At 41.5% G+C, this 26,277-nt stretch overlaps 1 protein-coding gene and 1 long non-coding RNA gene across 7 annotated transcripts in view; one reads left to right on the top strand and one right to left on the bottom strand.

Annotated features, from left to right (window-relative positions):
• Positions 1–26,277, bottom strand: part of DIP2C (DIP2 acetate--CoA ligase C (putative)) — a 255,689-nt gene that overhangs the window by 118,867 nt on the left and 110,545 nt on the right. For 3 of the 6 annotated variants that reach the window (XM_015853069.3, XM_015853073.3, XM_015853072.3), the window contains exons 2-3: positions 6,471–6,542; positions 3,195–3,362 (exon numbers count right to left, since the gene is read on the bottom strand). In XM_015853069.3, coding sequence (XP_015708555.1) covers positions 3,195–3,362; positions 6,471–6,542 — 240 coding nt within the window. The remainder of the gene's footprint in view (positions 1–3,194; positions 3,363–6,470; positions 6,543–26,277) is intronic. The other 3 variants (XM_015853075.3, XM_015853074.3, XM_085538942.1) reach the window with 1 other exon arrangement.
• On the top strand, positions 23,778–26,133 carry LOC107308902 (uncharacterized). Its single transcript, XR_001552986.3, has 2 exons — positions 23,778–23,893; positions 25,905–26,133. It is a non-coding gene; the product is annotated as an uncharacterized LOC107308902 (long non-coding RNA).

The following is a 26,277-nucleotide window of genomic DNA, read 5'->3' as shown; positions in this document are numbered from 1 at the left end:
AAAATATTCCCCCTCCAAAAAAGCCATTGTGCTAAGCGCTGAAATCATTAACACATTGCTAGCTGATACACTAGCTGATGGCATCAAGTGCTCATTTCTTTCCTTATATTTCTTCCCTTCTCATTTTTGTCTTATTATTAGTGTACAGCCTTTGAAGGGAGATGTATTTTTCTCCATGTTTTAACACAGTCTGACACTGTGAGGCCTCAGTACAAGATAGAAAGCAAAAGTGCCAACACAAAATACTTTTGCGCCATGATTTCCCATCTCTAATACATCTCTGTACTACTTTCAAAACCACGTCCACAAACTGTAAAATGCGTATTTTGCTTTACAACCAGATCCATATTGTGAGCCTACGCCCGTGCTTTGAAATGCCCCGTCATGGCTCTCCCTTGCTGAGATCTTTGAGAATTAGGAAGGCACAACACTGCTTATTATTAATACAGTGAATACATGAGGGATTTTTTTCAGTTCTAAAATCAAGCTTTGTTTAAACATTTCCTTGCAATCTCTGCAATCCAAATAATGTCTGCGGAAGAGAAAATGAAATTGTAATTGCCAAGTTTACTTTCAGTGCCCAAAGTGCCAGCAGCAAGAATAGTAAATGAAGGCACACATTCACATAAGTACGCAACTACGTGAACATACTACAGATATACATAAATATGTCTCGTTAATAACAGAGGATACAGAAAATGGTTCCTATTATTCTACAGAAAATTGTTTCATAAAGTTTGGGGACTTTCTATGGGAGCATATTATCTGCTCTGCACTGAATAGCTTGAAATTTCCTTGCAGCACCAGTGCTGTAGGGGCTCCAGCAGCAGGAGATGCAGCACTCTGTCTCCAGGCCAGCAGAAGGAGCAGCAGGTGCCTTTTAAGAACAGCATCTCACAGGTTTATTAGCAATGATAAAAAGAGTGCTGGTGACTGGTCTACATGGTTACACTACAAATAGAGCCACAATGGTCATATCAATGATGGGAAATTACTGAAAGTAATCTGGTGTAGACGCGCCACTTGATTAAGAGGGAATGAACCACCCATGTTCAAGCTGTTAGTAGCAAATCTTAATTGATAACAACATTGTCTCTCTGTTCTGTGAATGAATAATCAAATTTCCTAGCAAAAGACTGCAAACTGGGCAAAAAAAAGAAAAACCCAAGCTTATGAGGAAGGCTGGTAATTCAGTTATTTTTCTTTTAGGGAGGGTTTCTCCTAATAGCACACATGCATCTGTCCACATGTTATCTTACCCAGAACTGACTGATCTAATCAAGATAATCCTCAGAAAAGTATTCTGAAATGAACGCTTGTTTAAGTGGTTATTCTTTCAGATCTTGGCTGTCAGGGCTTCTCTATAGAGACAGTAAGAGAAAGGTCACAAGAGAGACCGAGATGCGCGTGCAGATAAAGGGTCCAGATTCACTATTCATTATTTTTAGATGTCTGGCATACAGACATGCTAAGAAAAGAAAAATCACTCTGTGCACTGAATGTCTCCATCTACAAACTGACATCCCAGAGCCAGTGCTTTGAGGAAAGAAAGCTGCAGTTTGGTCTCCTTAAGTTAAAGCAGGTGGGAATTTAATGGGAAAGAAAAAAAGAGGCTCCCCCTGTCCCTTCTCCCATTACCATTGCCAAAGGCAGCATATCCACTTTGGATTCCTGAATGTTCAACAGCCTGGCTAGGCTGGCACAAATGTCCTCTGCATATGTGCAGTCTGTGCAGCATCTGGATGTGTCAGACCTACAGTGCATGCACTGTGCAGTCAACTTGCAGATGTGAGGTGGATCCAGCAAGTCCCCCATGTGTCAGACTCACGGTGTATTTGCTGCGTAGCATGTCTGACAACCTACTCCCTGGGATTTTCCTGTCTAAAATAGAAACCTTAATAGTGCACTCCCACATCGCCTGATGGAGTATCAACCACATGGCTGCACATCTTCCCCTTCTGAATTAGGATTATACTAATTCCTGAAAAGTAGCAGCTTTCCCTCTCTAACATGATAGCATTCCAATGAGTGCAACGCAAAGACCTCTGGTATATGGATATATATGTATGCACTTCTATGTGTGTGTTGAGAAATGTAAACAACACAGTCAGAATCCAATATGGATTTCCTTTATAGCATAACGGCAAATTTGTCTGAAAATGAGAGGGTATGGGTTTCTCAAAGGGATGGTGTTTTCACAGGTGTGCCTTACACAGACAGAACCATAAATTCTATTTTCCTTCTGCCCAGCTCTTACACTGTGTCACGTCTGCCCTGGGAGATCATGGTAAGCACAAAGGAAAGACTCCACATGCCCACATGACTGGCAGGAAAAAATCTGCTGTCTTGGGGACCTGCTAATCCTCTGCTACAAGCTCAGGGAGTAGGAATCTGCCTGCCACCAGCCACAGGATACCTCCTATAGAGAAAGGCTGAGGGAGCTGGACTTGTTTAGCTTAGAGAAGGTTCCAGAGAGACCTCACTTTGGCCTTCCAGTACTTGAAGGGAGCTTATAAGCAGAAGGACCAACACAGTCTGACGGTGACAGGACGAGAGGGAAAAGCCTTTAAGCAAAAGGGGAAATTTAGGTTAGATGTTAGGAAGCAATTTCTTTTACTCAGAGAGTGGTGGGGTGCTGGCAGAGGCTGCTCAGAGAAGCTGTGGCTGGTCCATCCCTGGAGGTGCTCAAAGCCAGGCTGGATGCAGTCCTGGGCCGCTTGAGCTGGTGGTGGTAACCCTGCCCATGGCAGGGAGTTTGGAACTGGATGATCTTTAAGGTCCCTTCCAATTCAAGCCATTCTATGATTCTATGACATGCCCAGAAGGCACGATGTGTGACTGCTGAAGGACACAGCTGTAGAGGCACAGCTGGGACCCGTCTTATCTGTCCACACTGCAGACACACAGCCCTGCAGGAAGTCCTTCCACAAGTGTGCTCTACCAGCCTGGTGCCTGCTCCTAAATGCTGCCCTGCTTCTGAAAGGTTTGGAGTTTCCAATATTCTGCTGAGTGTCAGAACTCTACTTAGAGTTTCCACAGAGTTTCAGTCTCTACTTAGAAACCGCACAGAAGTTGGAGCGCTCAGATTCTAATTCTGGTGGACTTGGACTCTTCCAGTGCTCTACCAGAGACTTCCAGTTGAGGCACACTCACAGACAGATATGGACTGAAAAAGATACATTCATTGTGCTCACCAAAACGAAAATAAAAGAGAGGCCGGTTTCCTGCCGTGCTGGCTGCTCTCTCTCTAGCGGCCGCTTCCCGGATGTCACAGACCCCAATGTTGGCAGTGCGGAGCATTCTTCTGGCAGCTCCTTCACTGTGTTGCAGTCTACACCGTACCGCGGCAGCTCCATTCGCTGCTGTAACAAGTTGAAAAAACTAATTAATTCACGTTTAGTTTTTTTTTTACATTTGTTACAGCAACGAATGGAGCTGCTGCCCCCATGCAGTACAGCACACACGCACACACACGCACAGACACTACAGGACGCTCACGGAGCCAATGAGGTCAATGTTCCACTCTGCCAACATTGGCGTTAGGAATGTTAGCAAAGGTGCAGCAAGAGAACTTGGATGTCCAAACAAAGGGGAACTGCCTTTGGATTTCCTTAAGTTCCTTGGGTGCAGTCACAGAACACAAATCCCAGCCCTTCCCTGGGATCTTCAATCCCTGCAGAAGAGCTGTGCCAATTTCCACACTGTTTGAAAATCTCTCTTCAGCTTCTCCTCCTTTTTAACAACAAAAGCTAAGACCAAAGTTTATATATTCTTGCAGTTCCCCATCAAAACACATTACAACAAAGAAACAAATGACTAATTTAATCACCCATATGACTGTTTAGATATTAACAGAGGCTTAAGAAAGGTAGCATCTGTTACTTTATTTCTTCTTGTAAAGGATTCATCTTCCCCTTCCTACCGAACAGGGACCTCAGGTGAGTAAGGTCTTAGAAGGAAAATAACAAATTGCAGCTTCAGGTTTTGTCCAAAAGGCAACACAACAAAACAAACAAAAACTACAAAGACAGCAAAGATCAAGCACAAATAATATCAGTTTCTGGAGGAAAAATCTTTAATACAGTAGAAGCAATAACGTCCTTTATAAAACAGTAATTCATTTAGCCATGAGCTAAATGATTGAACTTAATGTGTATACAAGGAAATAGTGCACAATATTTCAATAGCCTTTTCCTCTCCTTCCTGTCATAATCTTCCTTCACTCGTCCCCACATCCCCAGTGCAAGATTTCCTGGGAAATGGTACAGAGGGAAACATTCACCCTGTTTCTTTCCATCTTTACAATAGTGCTAAATCTGTTACGTCATCAGGGATGACTTCTCCAAATTACCGAATGGATCTCACTATAGGAGTGATACAGATTTCTCTGCTGTCCGTTTGCTGGAAAACTTTAATACCGCAACAGAGACTTTGAAAAATAAACCTCAGTAAGTTCTCCACCTTCTCTCTTTCATCATTACACGCATGATGAGTCCTCAGCAGTTTGAGACAAGTTTACAGTTAGACCAAAAGTCTATCAGCTCACTGGAGGACAAGCTGTATTTTCTTCTGTGAATAATGAAATGCACAACTAGCTGTAGAAGTGAACACTGGTACCAACCATAACCTTGTGCTGAGGATTACTGTTAGGTAAGTCTTCCCATAACTCAGTACATCTAAGTGCAGACATAAGAACATACTGTATGCTTGATAGTTTGGTCAGCAAATATCTGCAAATTTAATGACTGAACTTATGGGACTGCAGCTCTGCTGATTTGATTTGCTTCTTACAACTCACAACTGTTAGTGTTGACGGTTAGTGATGTTACAGTCATCCTCAAGTCAGAAATTATCACTTCAGAAAGGCTTCTGTAACATTGAGGTCTCTTGAGGAGTTTGCATGAGTGAAGCATACCAAATGAAATCCAAAAAGCCCTAAATACCATTCTGCTATGGAGCTAGCTAATGTACTCTTAAAGTAATGCCTCCTACTTTATAATGTTGCCCCACAATCTCAGAGGAGGATGTTGGAGACATGGCAGCAGAGGTTGAACCTTCCCACCAATATTCCATTACAATTTGTTGCCATGTGACAGATGGCAGCAGAGGGGCAGCCTGACAAAAATACAATTTTCCTTCATGCAGAAAAAAATATTACACATAGACATTCACTGATGCTTGTTGACTGTTTATAAAGACCAAACCGTGGATGTGAGCACTGTGAGGCAGTGGGTGGTACGTTTCGGCAGTGATGACAGCAACATGAAAGACAAGCCACATTCCAGACAGCCATGCAGATCTTTATGAGTGCAGCATGCAGGCTCTTGTTCATTGCTGGTAAAAATGCATAGCTAACAGTGGTGAATATGTTGAAAAATAGTGCTCTGTAATTGAGAATTTTCTCTATCAGATAGTGCTGTTCTGCTCTTTGTATCTGTTGTTGTTTCCATGGAAAAAAATAGGAGGCTTTCCTTCCAGAGAAATATATGTATGTATATACGAAAATATATATTTACATCTGAAGAAGCCAGAATATGGCAGTACCTCTACATAAGCAGTTAAAATAGAAAACCATCAACATCATTAAGAAAGAATATGGTAAAAGTGAACTAGTTCCCAGGTCTGCAATGAAAATACAGCTCAGAGGAATGCCAAGTGCAAATGGAGCCTCTATACAGCTAGTGAGACTGCACAGCAGAGCGTGGCAGGCTCCCGTGAGGCTGACACAAAGTGGAGGCCTACAATGATAAATGAAACCACATAGATGGCTTCAAGATCCAGTGTCTTTATAAAGCATGAAATCTGAAGAGTTTTTTCTTATTTCTGGTAAACACATATAGGAAATAAGTTAAATGAAGTAATATATAATTTGAGATTTGATTTCATATGAAATTTTTTGTACGCTTTTGGGGCAGGTACGTGTAACTCACTCCTAAATACAGAGACCAACTGTTTATAAAGGATCACCTGATTAAAGGATTAAGACTCATTAAAGGACAAGCTGAAGTCTAAGGGATGTTGCTGGTCTCTCTGTTGACTTCAAAAGTAAGATCAGGGCAGGAAACCCAGAAGTGGAGAAAGGAACAAAGTTATAAGGTTATCTTCCACTCAGGTATACCTGTTTAGAAGGCTTTACTTGGCAAAAGTCGTAATGAGTTAGGACATCGCATTTCCTTCTGTATTTTTGCATCACTTAACCATAAACAACGTCTCTAACAACCCTAGGCTGATTTTCTTTTCCAGACGTGACTGCCAAACCCACAGAAATGTATGTAAAAAATGCGTATACGTACCAAAGCAGACATATCTATGTATATAAATATACATGAAATGGATGGAATAAGCTTTTTTTCTGCATAACAATAGCTTTGTTTAAACCACATAATTTTTTTTCAAAGATGCAGATTTTTATTGTGGCAACTACCAGTATGCCTGACATCTTCATATATTGCAAGCACAGTTACACGTACCGGGAGGCTGTGGCAGGTAGGCCCCAATTAATTTTGATCTCTTCTTTTCATATCCCTTCTGTGTGATGTCACCTGCCAAGAAAAAGAAAGGAAAATCAATAACATGTTGATAAAGACCAAGTCTAGCTGCTTAATGGCAGCACCACGAGCTTAGACACCGCTGCACTGTTTGTCTGTCTTGACAATTATAATGAACAAATGAAAGCACAGTATGATCATTCTACCCAGAAAAATAAAACTCATTTACGCCAGAACCCTTCTGACAAGTAAATACTCAGTCTTGATTTATTCCAGCACTGGAGTCCAGCAGCAGATTTTTAAAACCATTCTGATATGCTGTCACACAAGCTTTGGAAAGCTACGATGACCTTCATTAGGTTAACAAACAATGGGTTATATGGAATGCGTGGGCCCACGGTGGCTGGCAAAACCCATTGCTGATTAGCATTTTCTATCATTAATGGGATTTTCCTAATCAAGCATGTAAAGCACAAAAGATTTGAAACCACTGCTAAATTATTTCCGCAATATAAATGTTCTAGCTGATTTCTAAGCAGCAATGAGATCAACAGGAACAAAACAAAACAAATCTACCACAGATTGACTAGAAAGTAGTAGCTCAAAGACTCTTTGTCTGACTTTCCAATAGAATCTCTAACTGATCTTGGAGACCAACTGTTTGAATTTCCTACTATTACTGCGGCTCTTCATTGTGTTTACAGTTTCCTTAGGCAACTTCTAACATAAAGTTTAAAAAATGCTTTCCTATGCACACATCCTAAAAGAAAGTGATGGATAATTAGATAAGCAGGATGAAACAGATGCTTCTAGTGTTATTAGAAGACCTCATCACTGGAAGGGACAAAGCACAAAAAGAAGCAGAACTTTGGCATTGACATCCAGCCAAACACAGCGCTGTGTGTCTGCTCGGGCTCTTCTGTCCCCATGTTCAACCTTCACCTAAGGAGACCATTTGCTAAGAGGACTGCATGTCCATTTCATTCCCAGGCACTTTGGTAAATGGATGCTAAATTAGTAACAAATGTATAGAGAGAGCTTGCTGTGGGTGGGCCTGAAGTCAATAACTACATCAAAACACCTTCAAATGGCAACAGTTGTTCCTCAGCAGAAGATCCCTTCTGCGGGAGGGCTGCAATAAGCAATAAGGAGGTAAGATTCTCCAAGCCTCATTGCCAGTGTCCTGAGCCAACCTCTCACCCCTCACTAAAAAAAAAACAGTGCTTAAAATAACACCTACTCTGTGCTACTGTATCTCAAACTGCTCTACAATAGAAGTCAGCTGAAATATCTGTATTTTTAAATGAGGGAAGTGAGAGTGAGTGAAGCACTTGAAATGATAACTGCACCATATTTACCCAAGGAAGTGGTAGACTTGGCAAGAGGACCTATGTTCTTACAGTTCAAACTCACTGACTCTTTAAGCATGTATAGACCCCTTTTGAACTCTTCTATCATGTGTTCTAAGCAGTCAGCTTCTCACAAACCAGACAGTAACTATAGATACCACTTCATTAAAATGTTTCTGTTAACAAATGTATTTATTTCCATCTGAAAAACATAAAATATGAGCATTTTTTTCCTTTTAAGCTTTGTTAAACAAATTGCCATTCATTCTCCTTGCTCATCAAGACTGAATTCTTACGCATTCCAGACACACCTTAATTTGAATAAAAATCTGGTATTATGATTATTTCCTGTTTGCTTTTAAAGGAGTACCCCATGGATAACCATCATTGCATTATGGATGTATAGGGTGGCAATGCCATTTTAAACATGAAACTATGAGCATTAGGTCCTTGGGTACTGCACACATGGTAGTACACACACACAAATCACTACTGTGCTATAGTCACGTGCATCATTGCCCTGGCAACCAAATCTAAAATAAATACCAAAAAAGCACCCTAAAGGAAAATACAAAATCGCCAACATTTTCATTGTAGTATCACAATTGTATTTATTTGTGAGACAACTCCCTGCGCCTGGAAGCTGGAAGCACAGCAGCTGCCCGCAGCCCTCTGCTCTCCCACTGGAATCCTTGGATCTCACCTCCCTGTGGGCCCTGGTTCTGCTCTCAGGTCCCCCCGCTCTGCTCTCCTCAGTTCCACCCCACAGCCTGTCTCCTGCCTGTTCCTCTCCATCTCAATCCTGTCCTACCTCCAAGACACTCAGCCTCCCGCCTACACCAGCACTCTCCATGCTGCTCTCCTCCTCATCCTCCTGACAAGGTCCAACTCCTCACTGGTGGCTGGGCAGTGTGTTTTTACCCCGATTATTTCCCAATCCATATTTAAAATTGACTGTTGAGGACTAGTGAACATCAAGCATGCAGTAACCAATCCTCCTTCCACTGAACAAGTTCATTTGTTATTTCTCATCTTCTGGACTCTCTTCAGGCACTACGGGAAGAATGCCAGCTCTGAAATGAGAGGGACAGCACAAATAGAAGAAGATCCAGCCCTCCTAGGGTGAAGATTGCCTGGTTGGGCTGAACACAAGACCAAGGCTTAGAAACTACAAAGATTTATATTCCCCTCTTTACTTAAGATTTGTGCCCCAGCTTCTGTGACTTCCAGCCACAATTACATGCAACCTTCATTCAGTTGTGCTCCCCACAGTGATTACTGATTGCAAAATAACAGAAAATCACAGAATCATTAAGGTTGGAAAGACCACTAAGGTCATCCAGTTGAACCATCAAGACATCCCCCCCATACCACTGACCTTGTCCCTCAGTGCCACAACCACCCTTTCCTTAAACACCTCCAGGGACAGTGACTTTAAAAGCAGACAGTGGTTAGAAACACAGACCCCATGGACAAATGGGATGCTACAATACTGCCCAGAAAGAGGACTGCCTGAAGTAATGTAGATATGTTATGAAAGTTTCCTTTTCAACTGCAATGTTTATTAGTTGATCTATTGCCACTTCCTGAACACAAACATGCCCAATCTTGATGGACTGTTACCATAACATACAAAGTAAATTTTTTCAAGAGAAAGATAATCGCGTTAAATAAAATAATAATAATAAATTTCTCCAAATATTGCTTTTTCCCAGGAAAGTGCCAGTGCCTATTAGTGATCTCAGTCTTTATGCATGAAGCACAGGTGAAAAGCAAACGATAAAGGCAGGAATCACAGTTACGTTGTTTGGTGCAGTGGGCGCTCGATTTAATGCTCGGTGATCTCAAAGCCTGATGGATGCTGCTGGTTCGCAGTAACCACGCATGTTTTGAAATTAAATTTCAGGCTGGGACTTTCAATTATTTTTGGGCACTTGTGAAAAACCTGTCATAGGAAATAATGCAATCAATAATTGCTCTCAAATCCACAGACTGAAACAGGTCATCGGTGAGCGCCTTCCCTTTGCCCACGATTTTCTGCCCTCTAAAGATTCAATTTTCTGTAAGACTTGTTTATTGCTGATGACTCAAGTTCAATGTCAGCATCTTGGCAAGGGGGATTTGAATGAAACAAAGCTCCTCATAAAGAGAACTGTGACTCATTTTCTTCTCCCACTCATGATGCAGACAGTCTCCCTGTCTGGTCTTCCAAAAATATGCCAAGAGACAAAGCATTTCATTTCGGATGGTGCAAATACAGAGATATAAAACTGCACGACTCTATTTCATGCAACACGTACAGAGACACAGAAACATCCACGTCAGAAGCTGTTTCCTTTTCCAGTGTCTTTTTACAAAGATGATCAACCTCATTCTCAACTTAAAAATCTCATTCGAAATATGGCAAGGAAATGAATGGCAGACCATGGCACCGGTCAGAAAAACTAATGGCCTTCGCACACTTTCACTGCAAGCAATAGCATAAATTACACTGCTGCTCAAACGCCTCCAAGGGAAATATGCTGCAACTTAAAGGTTCACCCACACTGAGCTGCATTCTCTTTTCCCTCAAGGATACATTTTGTCCCTGTACGTTGCAAGCACAGCAGAAAATGGCTGAATTTCAGTGACAGATAAGGAAGTGTCTCCTGTGTACTTTACAGCTTATAATGGTTGCTAAAGTGGCTTCCAATTCAGGAAAAGTTATTTAAATATACGGTGCTACTAACAGACAAAATAAACCACATTAGCACCACTAATACAACACAGGTACAAGGCCTTTTCAATTTTAAAAGCATCCCTGCTCAAAATAAATACTTTCTTCTCATTCTCTGGATATACAAATGAAATATCTGCCACGTAATCCACTCATGTCTGAGCTGGAATTTGAACTCTGCATTAGTGACGAAGGAAGCCAGCAGCACATCATTCTACACCGCATGCACTTCTAGTATCTCTACCCTGAATCCCCAAGCATCCCTTCCCCACCTTCCCACTTACATTCTGGTCCCAAAGCCTCCAGCACAGCAGTGCCCCAGGCCTGGCGGGTCCCAGCGCTGTGCGCCCAGCCCTGCTGAGCTGCCTGGGAACCGCGGCGTTTGTGCCGCACGACTTTTATGGCCTGCATTATTGTAACGTAAACAGAGGCCGGTTTCACGGGGAAGGTTTCCATTCTCAGTGTCAGAGTTTATTTCATTATTTAAAGCTTTAACGAACACTTTACATAATGAAAGCAATCCTTGCCATTTTTGGAATTTTATGGCTGTTGGGACCCTTCATAATGTTGTTTTCCTTCCTTTATTGCTTTATAAGGCTTATAGGGCACCCTTGAAGTGTATATCCTTTTTGCAGCTGCTGGAAGCTCATCTTTCATCTCCCCACTCGCTTTCCTGTTGCCTATGAGGCATTTGCTTGTTCTAGTTATTCTCCCCGTCTCTAACACAAACCTTGCAGAGTCAGATCTTGCTGAAGATAAAAATAAAATACAATTCTGAAAAATATGCCTAAGGAAACACTTCTGACAAACGTTATTTAATAGACAGGCTTTATATTTCAAGTAAGAAACGCTCCCTAAAGAAGGACAATTACAGCCATAATTCCATTTATCATTATTTAGAACATAGAGTTCAGATGGAAGCAGGCAGTTCCATTGTGCCAGGTACTCCACCAGCTTATGTCCTGATGCTTTCTCAGCCCTGCAAATGTCTTGGAAAAAAAAGAGGATCCTTGAGGAGAACACGTGATAGTTATAAGAAACAAAGCAGAAAATACATGATCTGAACCAAACTGCAAGCACAGCTCCTCTTCTGTTCAGAACAATGCAGCCAGGCTTTCCAAAAGGGAAAACCTGCAAGAGCTAAGTACATTTCTTATTTTGCTACATCCATAGGAAGCAGCCTATGCTCCCAATCCTGTATTTTTAACCACTATTTTTCGCTACTTTGATCATTACTGAGCTCAATCAAAATTCCAAATGGGTCTGACTTTGGAAGAGAATGCAGATCTTTTAAAAAGCAACAGACTTCTAAACCTGCCAGCCACAAATCTGCTTCCAGGATTTTGATGCAACAAAGCACGGCCGCAGAGTTCTTCACTAATTTCAATTCAGAATAGAAGCCTGGAACTCGTATTTTCATACCCTAGATAAAAGAAATATAAACATCTTTTATCTGGTATATTGCAACTTCCTCCTTGTTTGTTTGGGTTCATCATATAACTCTTGTATTTGAGATTAGTTATGTTAGTCAATAATACAAGTGTAATGAATAATTTTATTTCACCTGCTGTGGATTAAAGACACCATGCTGATCTAAAAAATAAATAAATAGGTATTTACAGTAGTTGCACTGGCATCAAAATGCCAAAATCTCTTCCCACAGTTTCTGTAAACATAGAATCTCTCCTGGGCAAAAAAAAGAAGTGAGCATTTATGAGGCAAAAGACCTACTTTCCATGGCAATATTCATATTCTTCTGATGAAATGCTCCAACCCAAGTTTAATAGTGTGAACTATGTTATGTGATGTTCTAGAAAACCTATGTAAATATACAAGTTCCAATGAGCAACTCTCCTGATCCACTCCCAATTCACCTCAATTTCAATCACTAGTCTTGTTGAATTGCCAGTCAGCAGTAATCCAAGGTTTTTTTCAAGTAAAGTAGAACAACTCGTATTTCTTTTTAAAAAAAAAAAAAATGAAACAAAAACCATCCCTGAAGTATAGAAATATATTCGTTCTAAAAGCATACAGAGGGGAAAGACCTCCTCAGACACGCCATCTAACAGCAGGCTATGCAAGAACAGCAGAGATCAAAGAAGAGAGCCTTGCTCTGACTGATGTGCACTCGAAGAACAACATTAAGTACTTGCTCACATCCTCTCTTTCAGTCTCAGCAGATCTTTAACTATTCTGGGCAAAACAAAACTGCTCTCATTTGAGATTTAAGAGTCCTCTTCTGAGAACATCCTCTGAGACATGGTTATCTCTGGATTTACTTGAGATGTTGGTTCAAATTGTCTCTGGAGGAGAAAGAAAGTTGAGTTTTACATACTCCAACATCTAGGGTATCCAAGGAAGGCATTTTCTCCAGCAGTTATTTTGTGAGACCAACACCATCTGCCAAAATACTGGCTATCTCAACAAAACAAACACCTCACTTCTGCACTGTGCTCAGCATCTTCTACACTGTTCAACTGGTTTCCAGTTTGCTTAGGTTATCTTAAACCTCATTTCAATCCCTACTATAAAGGTTATTTCCTTTTTCCCTTTGATCTTTTAAATATGTAAAAACTAACCTATTATTTGTTCCTTTAAAGTACCCAACAATTCTTAGATATTCTTCATTTTGTTCCACTGCATCCCTCACTCTATTAAGCTGAGTCTAACCTTTTTCATTTATTAATTAGAAACCTCTCATGGTTTTTTAAGTCATTCAGACAAGTCTGCAAGAATTACTTGACTGTCTTTTCCACTGATCTGAAAGCAAACAGCTTTTGCTCCTCTAGTTTATGGAAACTCAAGGCACTTCTACACATCAGCCAATGATCTTCTGAAACTGCAAATCCCAACCATGAATTCACTTTACTTGTTCAACTATTACATCGAGTAATCAGGGAGCAGAAGAGTTTTTTCTTTTTTGTAATCACGAGTTCTTCATGACTTGAAAAGTTTAAAAACAGCCTTATATCCTGTTACTAACCAGTATTCTCCAAACCATTTCTAAACAGTTACAGGCTTCCACAATCATACACCTCCTGGAACTACTTCTTTTCTTACTGCTCTGAGAGACATAAATATTCACTGCAATTAATTTGCAACTCAAAGAAATAAGAGTTCAGGTTTTGACCCACATTCTGGCCTCAAAACTGAGGGCAATGTACATAGAAAAAAATCACTAGAATAGATCTAATCTCCGTCGATAAGTATTAAAAAATACCTGTCCTGATAATGTAAATTAAATATTTGCCTCTGGTCTAAAGAAATACTAATAAAAAAAGAATCCTTATTTTACAACTTGCAATTTAGGCTGTTACTTTAGCACAGATTTTGTTGACAGTTTGATACAGCAGCCAGATATGATAAAATGAAGAGCTATTCAGAGGCACCTGCAATACATGTTAATAGGGTACGTAGATCCCTTTGTGTGTTCTATGTAAAAAAATACATTTGAAAACTGCTGCTTATGTAATTTCTTCATGAACTGAATACACGTAATGAATTTTTTCACTTCCAAAAGAAATAACCTAACATATATTCCTGCCATTATCCCACTTTGTTCCAGAAGGAGCACAAGCAGCAAAGTGAATTAAGCACACGTCATCTGCTCACTCAACTCTATTCCAAGTGTGTGACTTAAAGAATAGAAGAGCATTAAAGCAGCTCAATGCTCTCCTGCTATGTGGGCAAAGCGTTCGTGTAGTACTGAAAATCCTTTGACCAAGGACTGTCTTACCAAAAGGCTGACTCAGATTCTAATCTCTTAAGCCTGAGAAACAACTCAAAAGGAAGAACAGTTGCACACCTTCAATTACCTCAAGGCACAATCAATGTGCCCGTTCTCTGCAGCGTTCACAATATTTGACAATTCCATTTTTGTCTGCTGTAGCACCTCCAAAGGCTCCTAAAGGTCTGCAGCACTATTACAGACATGATGTGACAGCTCGTACTGATGTTAGCACACAGCAGCTGTTCTCATAGGAGGCATTACCCTCTAGTGACTGTGAAACATGGCACTTGGAAATCTGCAAGTTTCTGCTGGGTTTGTTGCACTCACTTCTGTACAGTACAGAAATCAGATCACTACACTCTCATTCTTCTTTTTAGAGATTTATGATGTTTCACCAATTTCCAACTTGCAATCACTCTTGATCAAGACGCAGAAATCAGCAATGTGAACACATGTTTAGGTCAATACATCAAAACATGCATATGAACCGGCAGCTTGCTAATTATTATCACAAGCGTTTCTTAATTCACTGGTTTGCATGTATTTGCAGCCTACTGAACTGTATGAATCAGCAGGCTGATCAGCAAACATGCCAGCCCGGTGATCAAAGCAGCACCAATAACGTCCTTCACAGAAGCAATCAGCCCATTTATTTTTATAGGTGCAGTGCTTTAGAAGTGCCAACAAAGATCACTTATCCTGTAGACAAGTAACAAGAGATGTCATTCCACACTTTGTTGTTAAACCCCAGCTGAGGAGTGCACCAGCAGAGCATGGGAGGGCAGCCACTCTTACAAAATCAAGAATGCCAGAATTAAGGTAGGATTTACAGCCTTGTGTAATATGCCCAAGACAACAACCCTTTGGCAAAGCTCAGCTGCAGGCCAAGGGTGGACCTGCACCGGGGGCCATGTGCTGCTTGAGCTCTGGCCAGCTTCACTCAGGGCTGATGACTCTACAACGGCACTGCAAAGGTCTTTCAGCATCCACTGCTGTTCAGTGCTCAAAGGGCATATCATATATTTTAATTTATCCTCATTAATCATTTGCAATCTCAGATATTGCTCATCTGAGTATGATCACTAATCAGCTGCTGTCCATCTACAGTCTTCCATGGCCGAGGTCATAATTGATCCCATACAGCACACAGGCTGGAGTATTTCATCATCTAGCCCTGTTACAAATGCCTCACAGTTTTCATTTGATGCCAGCACTACTGGACACTTTGCTTGCAAGACGGTGAATTTATGGTTTTTGATCATGACAGTACCACAGAACTTGTCTCTCCCTGTCTGAACTTCTCAGCTTTCACTAAAATCTTCACTTTTATAACTCAAACACGGATGGCACAAAAACAATCAGACGCTTTCATTCAGTAGCTAAAAGGTGATTCCCATTCTATTTACATCATTCCACTAGTAAGAGGCATTGGAATACCTTTACAAATCAAATTGAAAGATGCAGCATCTTAGCGTATCCCAGAACAGAAATAACAGCTTTTACCCTTTCCACAATGATGCCGCGCTTTGGACAGCTGAAGAGGCAGTCATTAATTTTTATGACTGTTTGCAGAACTGGAAAAGAATGTAAAGAAACACAGGAACTGTCACACTGGATCCTGTCCAACGTTCTTTCACTTCTTTCAGCACTCTGAGTGGTTGTTACTTAGAGGGCAGAAGAAGGTAAAGAGTTTCAAGTGGGAAATGTAAATAATCTGCCCTCCTTCTCCTCATAGTGTCATTTGATCAAAAGTTGCTGCAGACTCACCTCAATCCCAGGGCCCATTATAAGAACATTTCAGCAGTAGTTGCTACAGCTCAAACTACCTTTTGCTGCCCAAATTAAACTGGAATCCCCTTTTGAACCTTGCCAAAGTCTTGGTTGAAGTCTTGGCCTCAACAACTTGCCATGAAGAATTAATGCCACAATGTAATTACACACTGCAAGGATTTGGCAACTTTTAAGTTAATTAAATACTCCCCTACCCTCTGCTCTGAAGAGTTCATGACATACCTTCTCTGCAGTGTTAGTTATTTGATGCACCTTTGTCAATTTGGCTCCTCACAAGTTAATTAATTCAAGACTTTCAACAAGCTCAAGATTCTTTCCATGCCATTTGCCATTCTCAGGTCATTCTCCAGAGGTGAAGGCATTGGTTTGGCCATGCCCACAGCAACGGTCCCAGACCTGCATGGTGCCTCTCGCTGCACCCAGGTGCCAACACACACCACCTCTTTTCACTCACCTGCTTCCTCCTAAATAACCCTACAAACACATTATCAGCCCAGAGTGCATTTTCTCAACATTTTAAAAGCTCCATAAAGCACAGATTAGTAACATCTAACTGAGAAAAGCTGATACATCTAATTCCATAGTAAGGGTAGGACTCAGGTGACTGAAGCCCAGATGTTTAATAGAAAAAATAAATTAAACTATTCATTCTGATCCATAGGTTCCATATAGAACATGTTTTTGAGGACTTCATACACAAGAATAAGAACAAGTTGACTTTAGCTAATAAAAGAAAGAATCTGTTTTTCCCTTGTTTCATGTTAGGGTTCTGTTCCAAATCTATCACCAGCAGCGACAACACGGCACCACGTGCCAATCAACCCTTTCCCTCCCATTTCTCTCCAAGAAGTATTAATGTAGTGCTGAATGCATGAGGATTTCTAAACATTTCAGTATTCTGTGATTTAAAACCTGCTAAGTTTTATTTTTTCACCTTGCCCTGGACTGCAATATATGAGCCGCTGCATATAATACAGAATCAAACAGAAAGCAATGCAGGAGCAACGCAGAACAACAGCATGTCTTATCCCCAGTGGCCACCAATTTATTGCTTATTTAAGAAGCTGGATGAAACAATCTCAGGAAAAAAAAAAATCCATTTAAAAGAAAAAAGCAACGTAGCCAAACCCCCACAGGCAAAATACCTGCTGTTTTCTTTAGAGATGGTTACTCCTATACAAGAATGCTGCAGCCAGGGTCCAGACTGTTTGTAAATTCAAGGCATGTCCAAGTGAGTCTGGCTGATGTAGTGAAACACTCAGCCAAATGCAGGGGTATATTTTCCTTGCTGTAACTGTCATCACTACCAACAGTACTGCTCTCAGCAACAGCACATTCCATTGTCAGTAGTGCAATAGGACTAAGTGCTATTTTACTGTCAATCCAAGTCTGTTATGGTACTTCCAATCACAATGGCACAGCCACCTGCTGCATCTGCAGCTCTGCAGGTACCCTTACCTACCAATGGGCCACTGCTGGTGATAATGTACAAAGGGAAGGAGCACAAACAGCAAGGATACAAGTCTAAATAGGAAAAACAAAACGTATCAACTACAATGTTTTCATTAGGCTCCCACCTGCTAAAGCAGCCTCTGTAAAGCTAACAGCTTCCTGGAGCAAACATCTGAATGTCTTTTCATTAAATTATTCCAGTTCACAACACTGAGACTCCAGCTTCTTCAGACCAAGGACTGACAGTGCTCTAGTGCTGAGCTGTCTGTAGTTTCACAGCCACAGAAGGGCACACACAACCTGGAAAATCACCATTCTCTGCATCTCTTAATACCACTGTAATATAAATAATGCAGAATGACAAACAATACATCTGTACCTTCACTATGGAAAAGCATTTGCCCTGTGTTTTACAAATCAGGCTGTGTAACCTCTGTAGGCCATATGTCAAACGGCCCATTTAAAAACCACACCATCTTGGAAAGTCAGGTGCTGCATAATGGCTGATTCCACAACCTACATTTTGTATACATATGTATGAAAAAATAACAGGGAGAAAGAAAATGCAGATCAGCTGATTTGTCTTTGGGTCATCTAATCAATGAGGTGACTGGATTCATTTTTAAAGTATCTATGAAGTCAAGGAGGAGAAATGTGAAATAGAAAAAAGTAATATAAGGGAAATAATCAAAGCATGCATTACTGTGTATAGATACTAAATAATAAAAAGTGGAAATTAAGAAAATAATACTGGAAAGTCCCTGTTATCGCTGCCAGACATCAAGCAGGGCAGAAATACAGAGCTATAGTAAGCTTAAAAATGGAGCGAAATGGCTCTGTGTTCTAGGGCAAGGTGGAAAGGCATCCACAGCTGTAACCCTGCAGACCAAATGGCACTGAAACAATTCAGGGCACAGACTGCAGGTCTGTGAACTTAGCAAACCTCACATTCGGTCATGAAAATTCAAGAGGTTCTCTGATTCATGATCCCGATTTCACAAACAGGAATCTTCTGTCCGGGTCACACTCAGCACTCGAGATGGATGTAGAAGAGACATAGTGCATTAACTACATGGAACTCTGGATAGCAGAAAGACATTTCTGCACACTTCAGAAACCACATAAAAAACTTCTTGGCCACAGGTGCATGTTACTCACCATGATTCTATCTCATAGGAAGAAAAACATGGAAGATGATTTATCCCTGAACTCCTACCCCTTTGGCACCCGAGAATAAGCAAACTGAAGGCAAATCGCTGTTCTACATAAATGTTCCTTCAGCTACTCCAGAGAAAAAACAGAACAATTTGGAATAAAGATGAATTAAAAACATATTAAAGTCATTCTTTAAACCAAGGAAATTTCAGTTTCAAATGGTAAATGATCATCAACAGCATCAAAACACCTCGTGCTCTTTTTACACTTCTTTTAATATATGAGGAATTAAAGTAAGTGTAACTTGCCAAAAATTGTATGGACGGCCCCACAGAAGATGAGAACTGAGTGCAGACCTCCAGTTGTCACTCATCCTGCTACACTAACCTCAAAAGTAGAAGACCCCCAGGAACACAATGTTTTCCTTCTTTTCTGATGACTGAATGGATTCTACGTTACATCTTTCTTGCCTTCACCAGTCACCAGGCTTGCTCCATATTAGCAAAAAATGAAGTCTAGAAAATGTATATTGAACGTGACTGGACTTAAATTTTCTATCTTCTTGCACTGTAGAGGCTGACAATTGCTTGGGCCTCACTGAGCTTTCTTTCTGACCTACATGTATTTCTTATCAGTACCCGACCCCTTCCACGGTCCCAGCAAAACTGGTTTCAGGTCATTAACAGCTGACCCATCCCATTCCAGGGGAAAAGCTACAGGGTGAAAAGTGACACCATCACTAGCAGCAATTCATGTCTTCTATGAAGAAAGGATGCACTTGTCCTGAGAGGCTGCATTCAAACCTCTCCTCCACAGAGAACAGCATTAAACACTGAGCTCTAGTAAACACCACAGTCTGGAGAAAGAGCATTGGAACAACATGAAACACCATCAGTACTTATTCCTTTTATAGAACAAACTACCTACTGCCATTTGGGAAGAAAAAACTGTGAGGACCATTGGGATTAAGCCTGTGAAATGTAATTAAAAATAACCAGAAACCTAAAGCAAAAAGATCTTAGGAATCACTAGAAGGGAATGGGGAACTTCACATGTCCAACATCACATAAACCACAGGTGTGCTCCATCCATCAGTGTACTTAGTGCTAGTCACCTTGCCTCAGAGAGGATATGTCAGGAAATACAATCACAGAATCCCTACACTTGGAAAAGACCACTAAGATCACCTATTCCAGCCACCAACCCACCCCAGCACCATGCCCACTAACTGTAACAGAAGTGAGGGAGAGCAGACCTGGAGAAACCTTTCTGTAAACTGCAAATCTAAGGTGACAAGTTCCATAAAAGTTGATAAACTGAAGGCTCTAAGAGATGTGACAGACTTCAATAAAATGAATAGCAAATAGATGGTAATACAATGGCTTTCCATCTAACAAAACAGGGAAAAATGGGTACCCTGAGGAAGCTATCAAGCAGCAGATTTACAAGAAATAATTATAAAAGCAAGTGCTTTTCTACATAGCACATAAATCCTGCATGGAACTGCTTGCTCCAGCATGATGTAAAGGACAAAAGTAAGACGAATTACAAAAAGGAACAGTCATATTTACAGAAAAAGGAGGTCCAGACACATGTTGGACCAGACCTAAAATGACTTATGTCTCCTATTGTGAGAAGCAGGCTATCTGACAGGAAGATACTCATTATACCTGTCCTGTGCTTTATTTTTTCCCTTACCATCTATAACTGACAGATGACAGATCTGAAGCAGGTTACTGAGCAGATGAGCGGTTTGAGCGATACAAGATAGTTGTTGTGGTGGAGTTCTCCCATTTCCTGGCTCCTCTCCTGTGCTAAATCTCTTTTCAGCTCATGCTGTTTGCACCAGCTAATCTTCTACTTAGCATGGATAAAGATCAGAAGTCATTGACCAGGAAGCCTCAGCAAGAAGCCTGCAGCACCCAGCAACACCAACTGAACCTCCACTATGTGAACCCTGGGTACTACGTGGGTACATGAAAAGGCTGACACCTGCAGCCTCCTCCATACCTCTCTCCTAAGCAGGGTCTGGTGGGTCCACAGTGAAAAGAAATGAGCCACGTGGCTGCATAAACACCAACGCCAAGCAGCCAGGATGCAGGTTAGGACAAAGTAGGAACAAACAACAGTCTGTTTTTTCCAGGGCTTCAATATTAGGGAATCATTTCTCTCCTTCCCAAGGAGATAACTATACTTCAAACTTTTTGTTCTCCAAGAAGTGGAGGGATGGGAAATATCAATGAAGTACAGTCACTTATGGCACGGCGGGCAAAACTGTTTCATTAGGTGAGACAACAAATCATACATACTGGGTGCAGGAATTCCTGCTGCATTTACGACTTGTGTGCACACATGTGAAGCCCCAGCATGGGCATTTTGGCACATGTAGGAGAACATACATTAAAGTTCATAATAATCACCGATTGTACTTGCAATCTAAACTAGCAGTTATGCTCATTCTATATATGAACGTATTCGTGAAGCTGCAGGACAGCAACATAAAAGACGAGCAATTCAAAGCTTCCCTGGTTGACACTGCAGGTAATGAGATTTTTTTTCTCCCTGACATCCTGTTTCATCTCACCTCGTGACTAAATAATTTAGTGCATTCTTAAAAACACAGACAAGAATTCTGAGCAATAAGCTGCATATGCCCTACATAATTTGAGTTTCCAACTTAAAAATAGATATTCCAGACAAAAATATTTTCCTATTCAATTGTCAACAGAAGGAAGTTCATTCAATTCATGAAACAAAGACTTTGGAAGGTGAGACGCGCACCACGGTAACAGTGAGATATTTTGCACCGTACCATTAATCCTGAGAAATGAGGTTTCAATTAAGGAACATTTCCCATCTGACTCTATCAGTTGGTGAAGCAAATGATGGCTTCAGCCAAATCAGTGTGGTGGTTATGACAGGTAACCCCCACAAAGGATGCACAATGTGCAGCTCATCTATAATTGGATCGATTGGAGGCATTTGAGTACCTATAATCAAAGTTTGATGTGAAAACTTTCTCAGATTAAAGCAGAGACAGCTGCAATCTTCATGCGTGGCCAACATGTGGGGACACAGTTTCAAGTCAGGAGTGATTTGAACTCTTCTACAAGATCTACACAGTGCACAGATAGGACAATAATGGAAGCTTCATCATCGTCAGCTTTTCATTCTGCTCCCTATTTACAGGGCTAGTAAAATTCTACAACTCCAGCGAGGCATTTCTTCCATCCCATTTAGGATAAAAGAAAAAGAAAAAAAAAAGATCAGCTGCATCAATTACAGAACATTCCAAGGCTTTCCTAAAACACACTGCTGGAAAATCGTCAAAGTGCTTAAATTTCAACAGGCTTCTCAAAGGCCCTTTGAAGTCTACAGAGGAAGTCTGCAGAGCCTCCAGTGCTGCACCTCTCACAGCCTGCCTGCGGGATGGGGGGGCTCACAGGGAGGAGAAACACTACAAGGACTGGGCAGAAGACTGGGAGAGAAAGGGGAGGAAAGACATGGGTAAATTCTGTGGTCTGGGATTCCACCTTTCCATCTCTGCTAAGGGAAAGCTGTTTGTGAACTTCTCACACATGGTTTAGGTAGTGCCCATCAGATGAAGCATGCCATGCGAGCATCACCTTGCTGTTTCCAAAACCAAAAAGCTGGGAAAGACCTTCTCTGCTTTGCAGTTTCTGCTTAAACTAAGAAATCTAGCAACCTGCTGAGGATGTGGATTGGTTTTGGAGCAGCCAGCATGGAGGAAGGTGCAATTTGGAAGTATGTGAATGGATCCCTGCAATGTGAACAGAAGGAAATGCTCCAATGATGCTGAATAAAGCTCTGTCAAGGAGAGGAGATCCTCCCCTTGTTGTTCTGTACAACCCACTGACGTGGTTTTCTAATTTTCTGGCATAAGAAACACGAGTTCATTTCCACACACAAACTGACGCTATTCCTGCAAATTAAACACAAGTGAAGAGTTTGTGTCTGGCTGCCTGCGTCAATGCCCGCATTGATATTACATGACTTTTTAGGGGCAGAATGATTCAAGAATGGGAAATAGTTGTATGCAATCTGATGGCATTGTAAAGTATAATCTGGATTGAGAATGATGAGAAAGCAAAGGCGCCTTCTAGAGCCATTTCTGGAAATGCCAGAATTAAAGCAGGTAGCACTGAAAGAAAAGTGCTTACATTGGCGTTACAGCACTTTAACACCTTTGTCCCCTTCCTGCATGTAGGGTAGGTAGGGTTGGATTGGGATGAAAATCCAGAGCTAAAAGCACATCTGGGTTCTCTCATTGAGAAAAGGAGTGATTTTCCAATCTGTGCTGGATTTCAGATTTAGAAAAGTATATATGGCAGACAGCAACAGCAAAGAACATTATGGTCAGTGGCACTGAATGTTTTGAGCTGGCAAAAGAAATTTATAAACCATTAACAATTTGTCTAGAGCATCTGAAATGGAGAGCATGCATTTATTCTGGGGCAATAAAAATATCCTCCTGCATAATATAGAAAAAGAGTGCAATAATATATCAGATAGTCTCAAAACCTTCTTGTAAGTGGTTCACAGCAATAAAATTTCATTATGGGAATACATGATGCAATTTTACTCCATGAAAACCCACACACATGTCAGCACCTCCTGCAGACTGAGGTGACCACGGAGCAAAACTGAGCCCAGGAATGTTTGTGGGAAATCAACCTCTATACAATGAAAGCAAAAAGGAAATTTCTGTGCTCCAGAGAAACCTGCCTGAGCAGGGGGTTGGGTCTATGGATCCCCAGAGGTTCCTTCCAGCCTGAGCCATGCTGTGATACTGCAATTTGCACAGTGTACCAAAGTCCTTTTCTCCTACATTTCCACAAACATTTAGAGCACTAAAATTGCTTAAATGAATGTTCCAACCCTGCCATGCCCACTTCAAGTGCTCTGTGAAGCAGGCTGGTGCCTGCAGGCCAGCAGCCCCTCTGCAGCGCAGCCTGTGCCAGAAAAGCCAGGCTGGGAATTCACGGCCATGTCATGGAAATTTCCCACAGCAGCTTTCACCATGGGTAACAATAGAGACCTATGAGAAATGAAAGCTTATTTTAACTGGGTGCCGTGCCAGCTCACAGCACAATGGATCCTTTTAGCAGAGGCGAGGCGAGGTGCAGTTTGCTGCTCTCCATGAAGAGGAAGGATGGCCCTTTCTCCAGGCCCAACATTTGGCAGAGCGCAGGTAAGCTGGGAATCAGGGATGCCAAAGCATGGGGGCCACCTCAAAGCACAGGCCAAAGAAATGCTTGGAAACTACAAACTGACCGTTCCCCGCCAACAAGCATAGCGTTTTTCTCCCCATGTCACAAGGCAGAGCTGCCACCTGCCCGTTGTCAGCACAGCTTTTCCCAAAGAGAAGCCCAGTCAGCCTGTCAAGTCTACAGGTCAGCTGCCACTGCTGGGGGCCTAGGGAAGACCCACAGGATCACCACAACCCCACAGCAACCATCTGGTGTCACTCATGGGACTCATCCACTGTCCGTCTCTGTGCTGTAGCATGAGGAAGCTGCAGGGGAGGCACACATTGGAAATAGAGGAACAACGCAGTGCTCTGCTTTACAGCTCAGAGCCCTGGCAAGGAGAAGGGAAGGAAAAAAGCAGAACATCCTCATATCCGAAACCTCCTCGAGAAAAATCCCAAACTGTCAGAAACACGTAATGGAAAATGAGATGAAGGAGAATGATGTGGCCATTTAAGTCCCTCAAGAGCTGCAAATTTGGGAGAGTTTAAATTTGTGTTCACTCAGTTCTAGAGTAAAACACTGCAAGAGAGTGCAGTGCAAGGGAGAAGATTCACTTCCCACCATCCCCCAGCTGGCTGCTCAGGAGCTACCACGACATGCCAGCATACGCTGCTCCGTGACCCCGGCACAGGGCCCTGCAGCTGAGTTTCCAACCGAGGCACAGATGAAAGCTCTTTTCAGCACAGCTCTTGTCCATGCAGCAAACCAATAGGAAACAAATTAACTTGCAGTAAAAGAATTTAGTGAGCATACAAATAAAGGCGTTTGTCAAAGTCGCGTCTCAGTGCCAGCAGCGCCATTGGAATGGTGACCTTGACATCCATTACGCACTGCATCTGCAGCTGAGCACGCATGACTTCCACATAGGTCAATTAGTCAAAGGCAAAATGTACAGTGCCTCTGTTCTTCAGTTATTGTTTTGTTTTACAGTATTTAAATATAGCATACTGTATGTCTGTGCCACCCGTTCCCAAAGAATCTGTTCTCCATTAGCAAGAGAAAGTGCATGACAGAGCCCTGCAGTCTTCGGTCCTCTTTTCAACCTGGTTTACTTCAGCTTTGTGACTTTAAAAGTTTATTTATGTAAGACATTTTAGAAGCCACAGCTGAAGATTCCATTCTGGCATTGGTTTTAAATCCCAGTGCTTTGGTTTCTTCAGTGGACGTTTTAATGAATTCTTGATAGCGGATAATTGCCTCACTGCTCCTCGTTCATTCTGTGCGTGGTGCTTTAACCATCGTAATGACCTCCGTGTGATCTATATGCAAACAGGCAGTGATAAGCACAGCAACTGTAACACAGGTGCCAAACCAACTTCAACTCGCGGGGCTTTTTTTCTCTTAACTCACACTTTCAGCTTTGGAGGAGAGTTGATCAAATTCAACAGCGATTGAAAAGACACGGAATTAACATCTCTTCAAGTGCTAAAAGGCAAAGAAATGCGTATGCTTTGCATATGTCTAATTTTTCACGTTAGCATATCTGTGTCCTTTTATCCGGTTGTTTACTGTGCTCATTTTGCAAACATTCCGCATTAACCACACAGTTTGTAAACAAAGGCAATTAGTTGATAACAAACATGATTGAGCTTAAGCAAGCATGAAATTATTTTCAAGACCAGGACCCAGGTTAGTTAGGCTTGATTCAGGTCACTGTTCAATAAAATTTTAAAACCCCTATTTTTATGGAAGACTGAAATAAACTCTTCCACTTCCCTTTGATCTTCTTTGTTCACTCCACCCGACTGCTTTACGGATGACACTGAAAAGCAGAAGTCTGCATTTTTTAGGTAGCGACAATCCAAATTTTCCACAGCTTTCTGGACTGAAAAATCCAATGATGAAAATGGTGGCGCAGAACTTATCACCCTCTCCGCACGCTGCCATAAAAAGCTTTTCCTTAGAGCAACGACACAAAAGTAACACATTGTTATTTTCTCATCTTGGCAGCTCCACGTTTGTCTTCGGACTGGTCAAGAAGCGAGACTCTTGGGTTAAAGGGAGCAAGATGCTACTTCACCCTACGTGACAATACCTCCTTACAGAAGGGTGACACCGAGGTGTTCACATTTATAGCGCTTCTCTCAAGTTTCTAACCCACTTTTCTGTACGTATGTGTTAGATTTATGCTGGGTTTTGCACAGCAGTGTTCAATTTATTGTCTGCCTAGGTGTACACATATGATAGCCAATGCATTATTAACAGTTATGTTTACACTAACAGTAACTTATTTTTCCTACTACCAAGTGCAGCTTGTAAAATTTAATAGACATCTTCACACTAACCACTAAAATACTTGTGCTCCAAGTCTTCTGTCACTTAG

This window comes from Coturnix japonica, chromosome 2, assembly GCF_054131305.1.
Source record: "Coturnix japonica strain WE chromosome 2, WE-NBRP24, whole genome shotgun sequence".
In the NCBI taxonomy this organism is placed as follows: Eukaryota; Metazoa; Chordata; class Aves; order Galliformes; family Phasianidae; genus Coturnix; species Coturnix japonica.
Note: the sequence above shows the minus strand (reverse complement) of the source record. Positions and strands in the feature narration are given on the sequence as shown.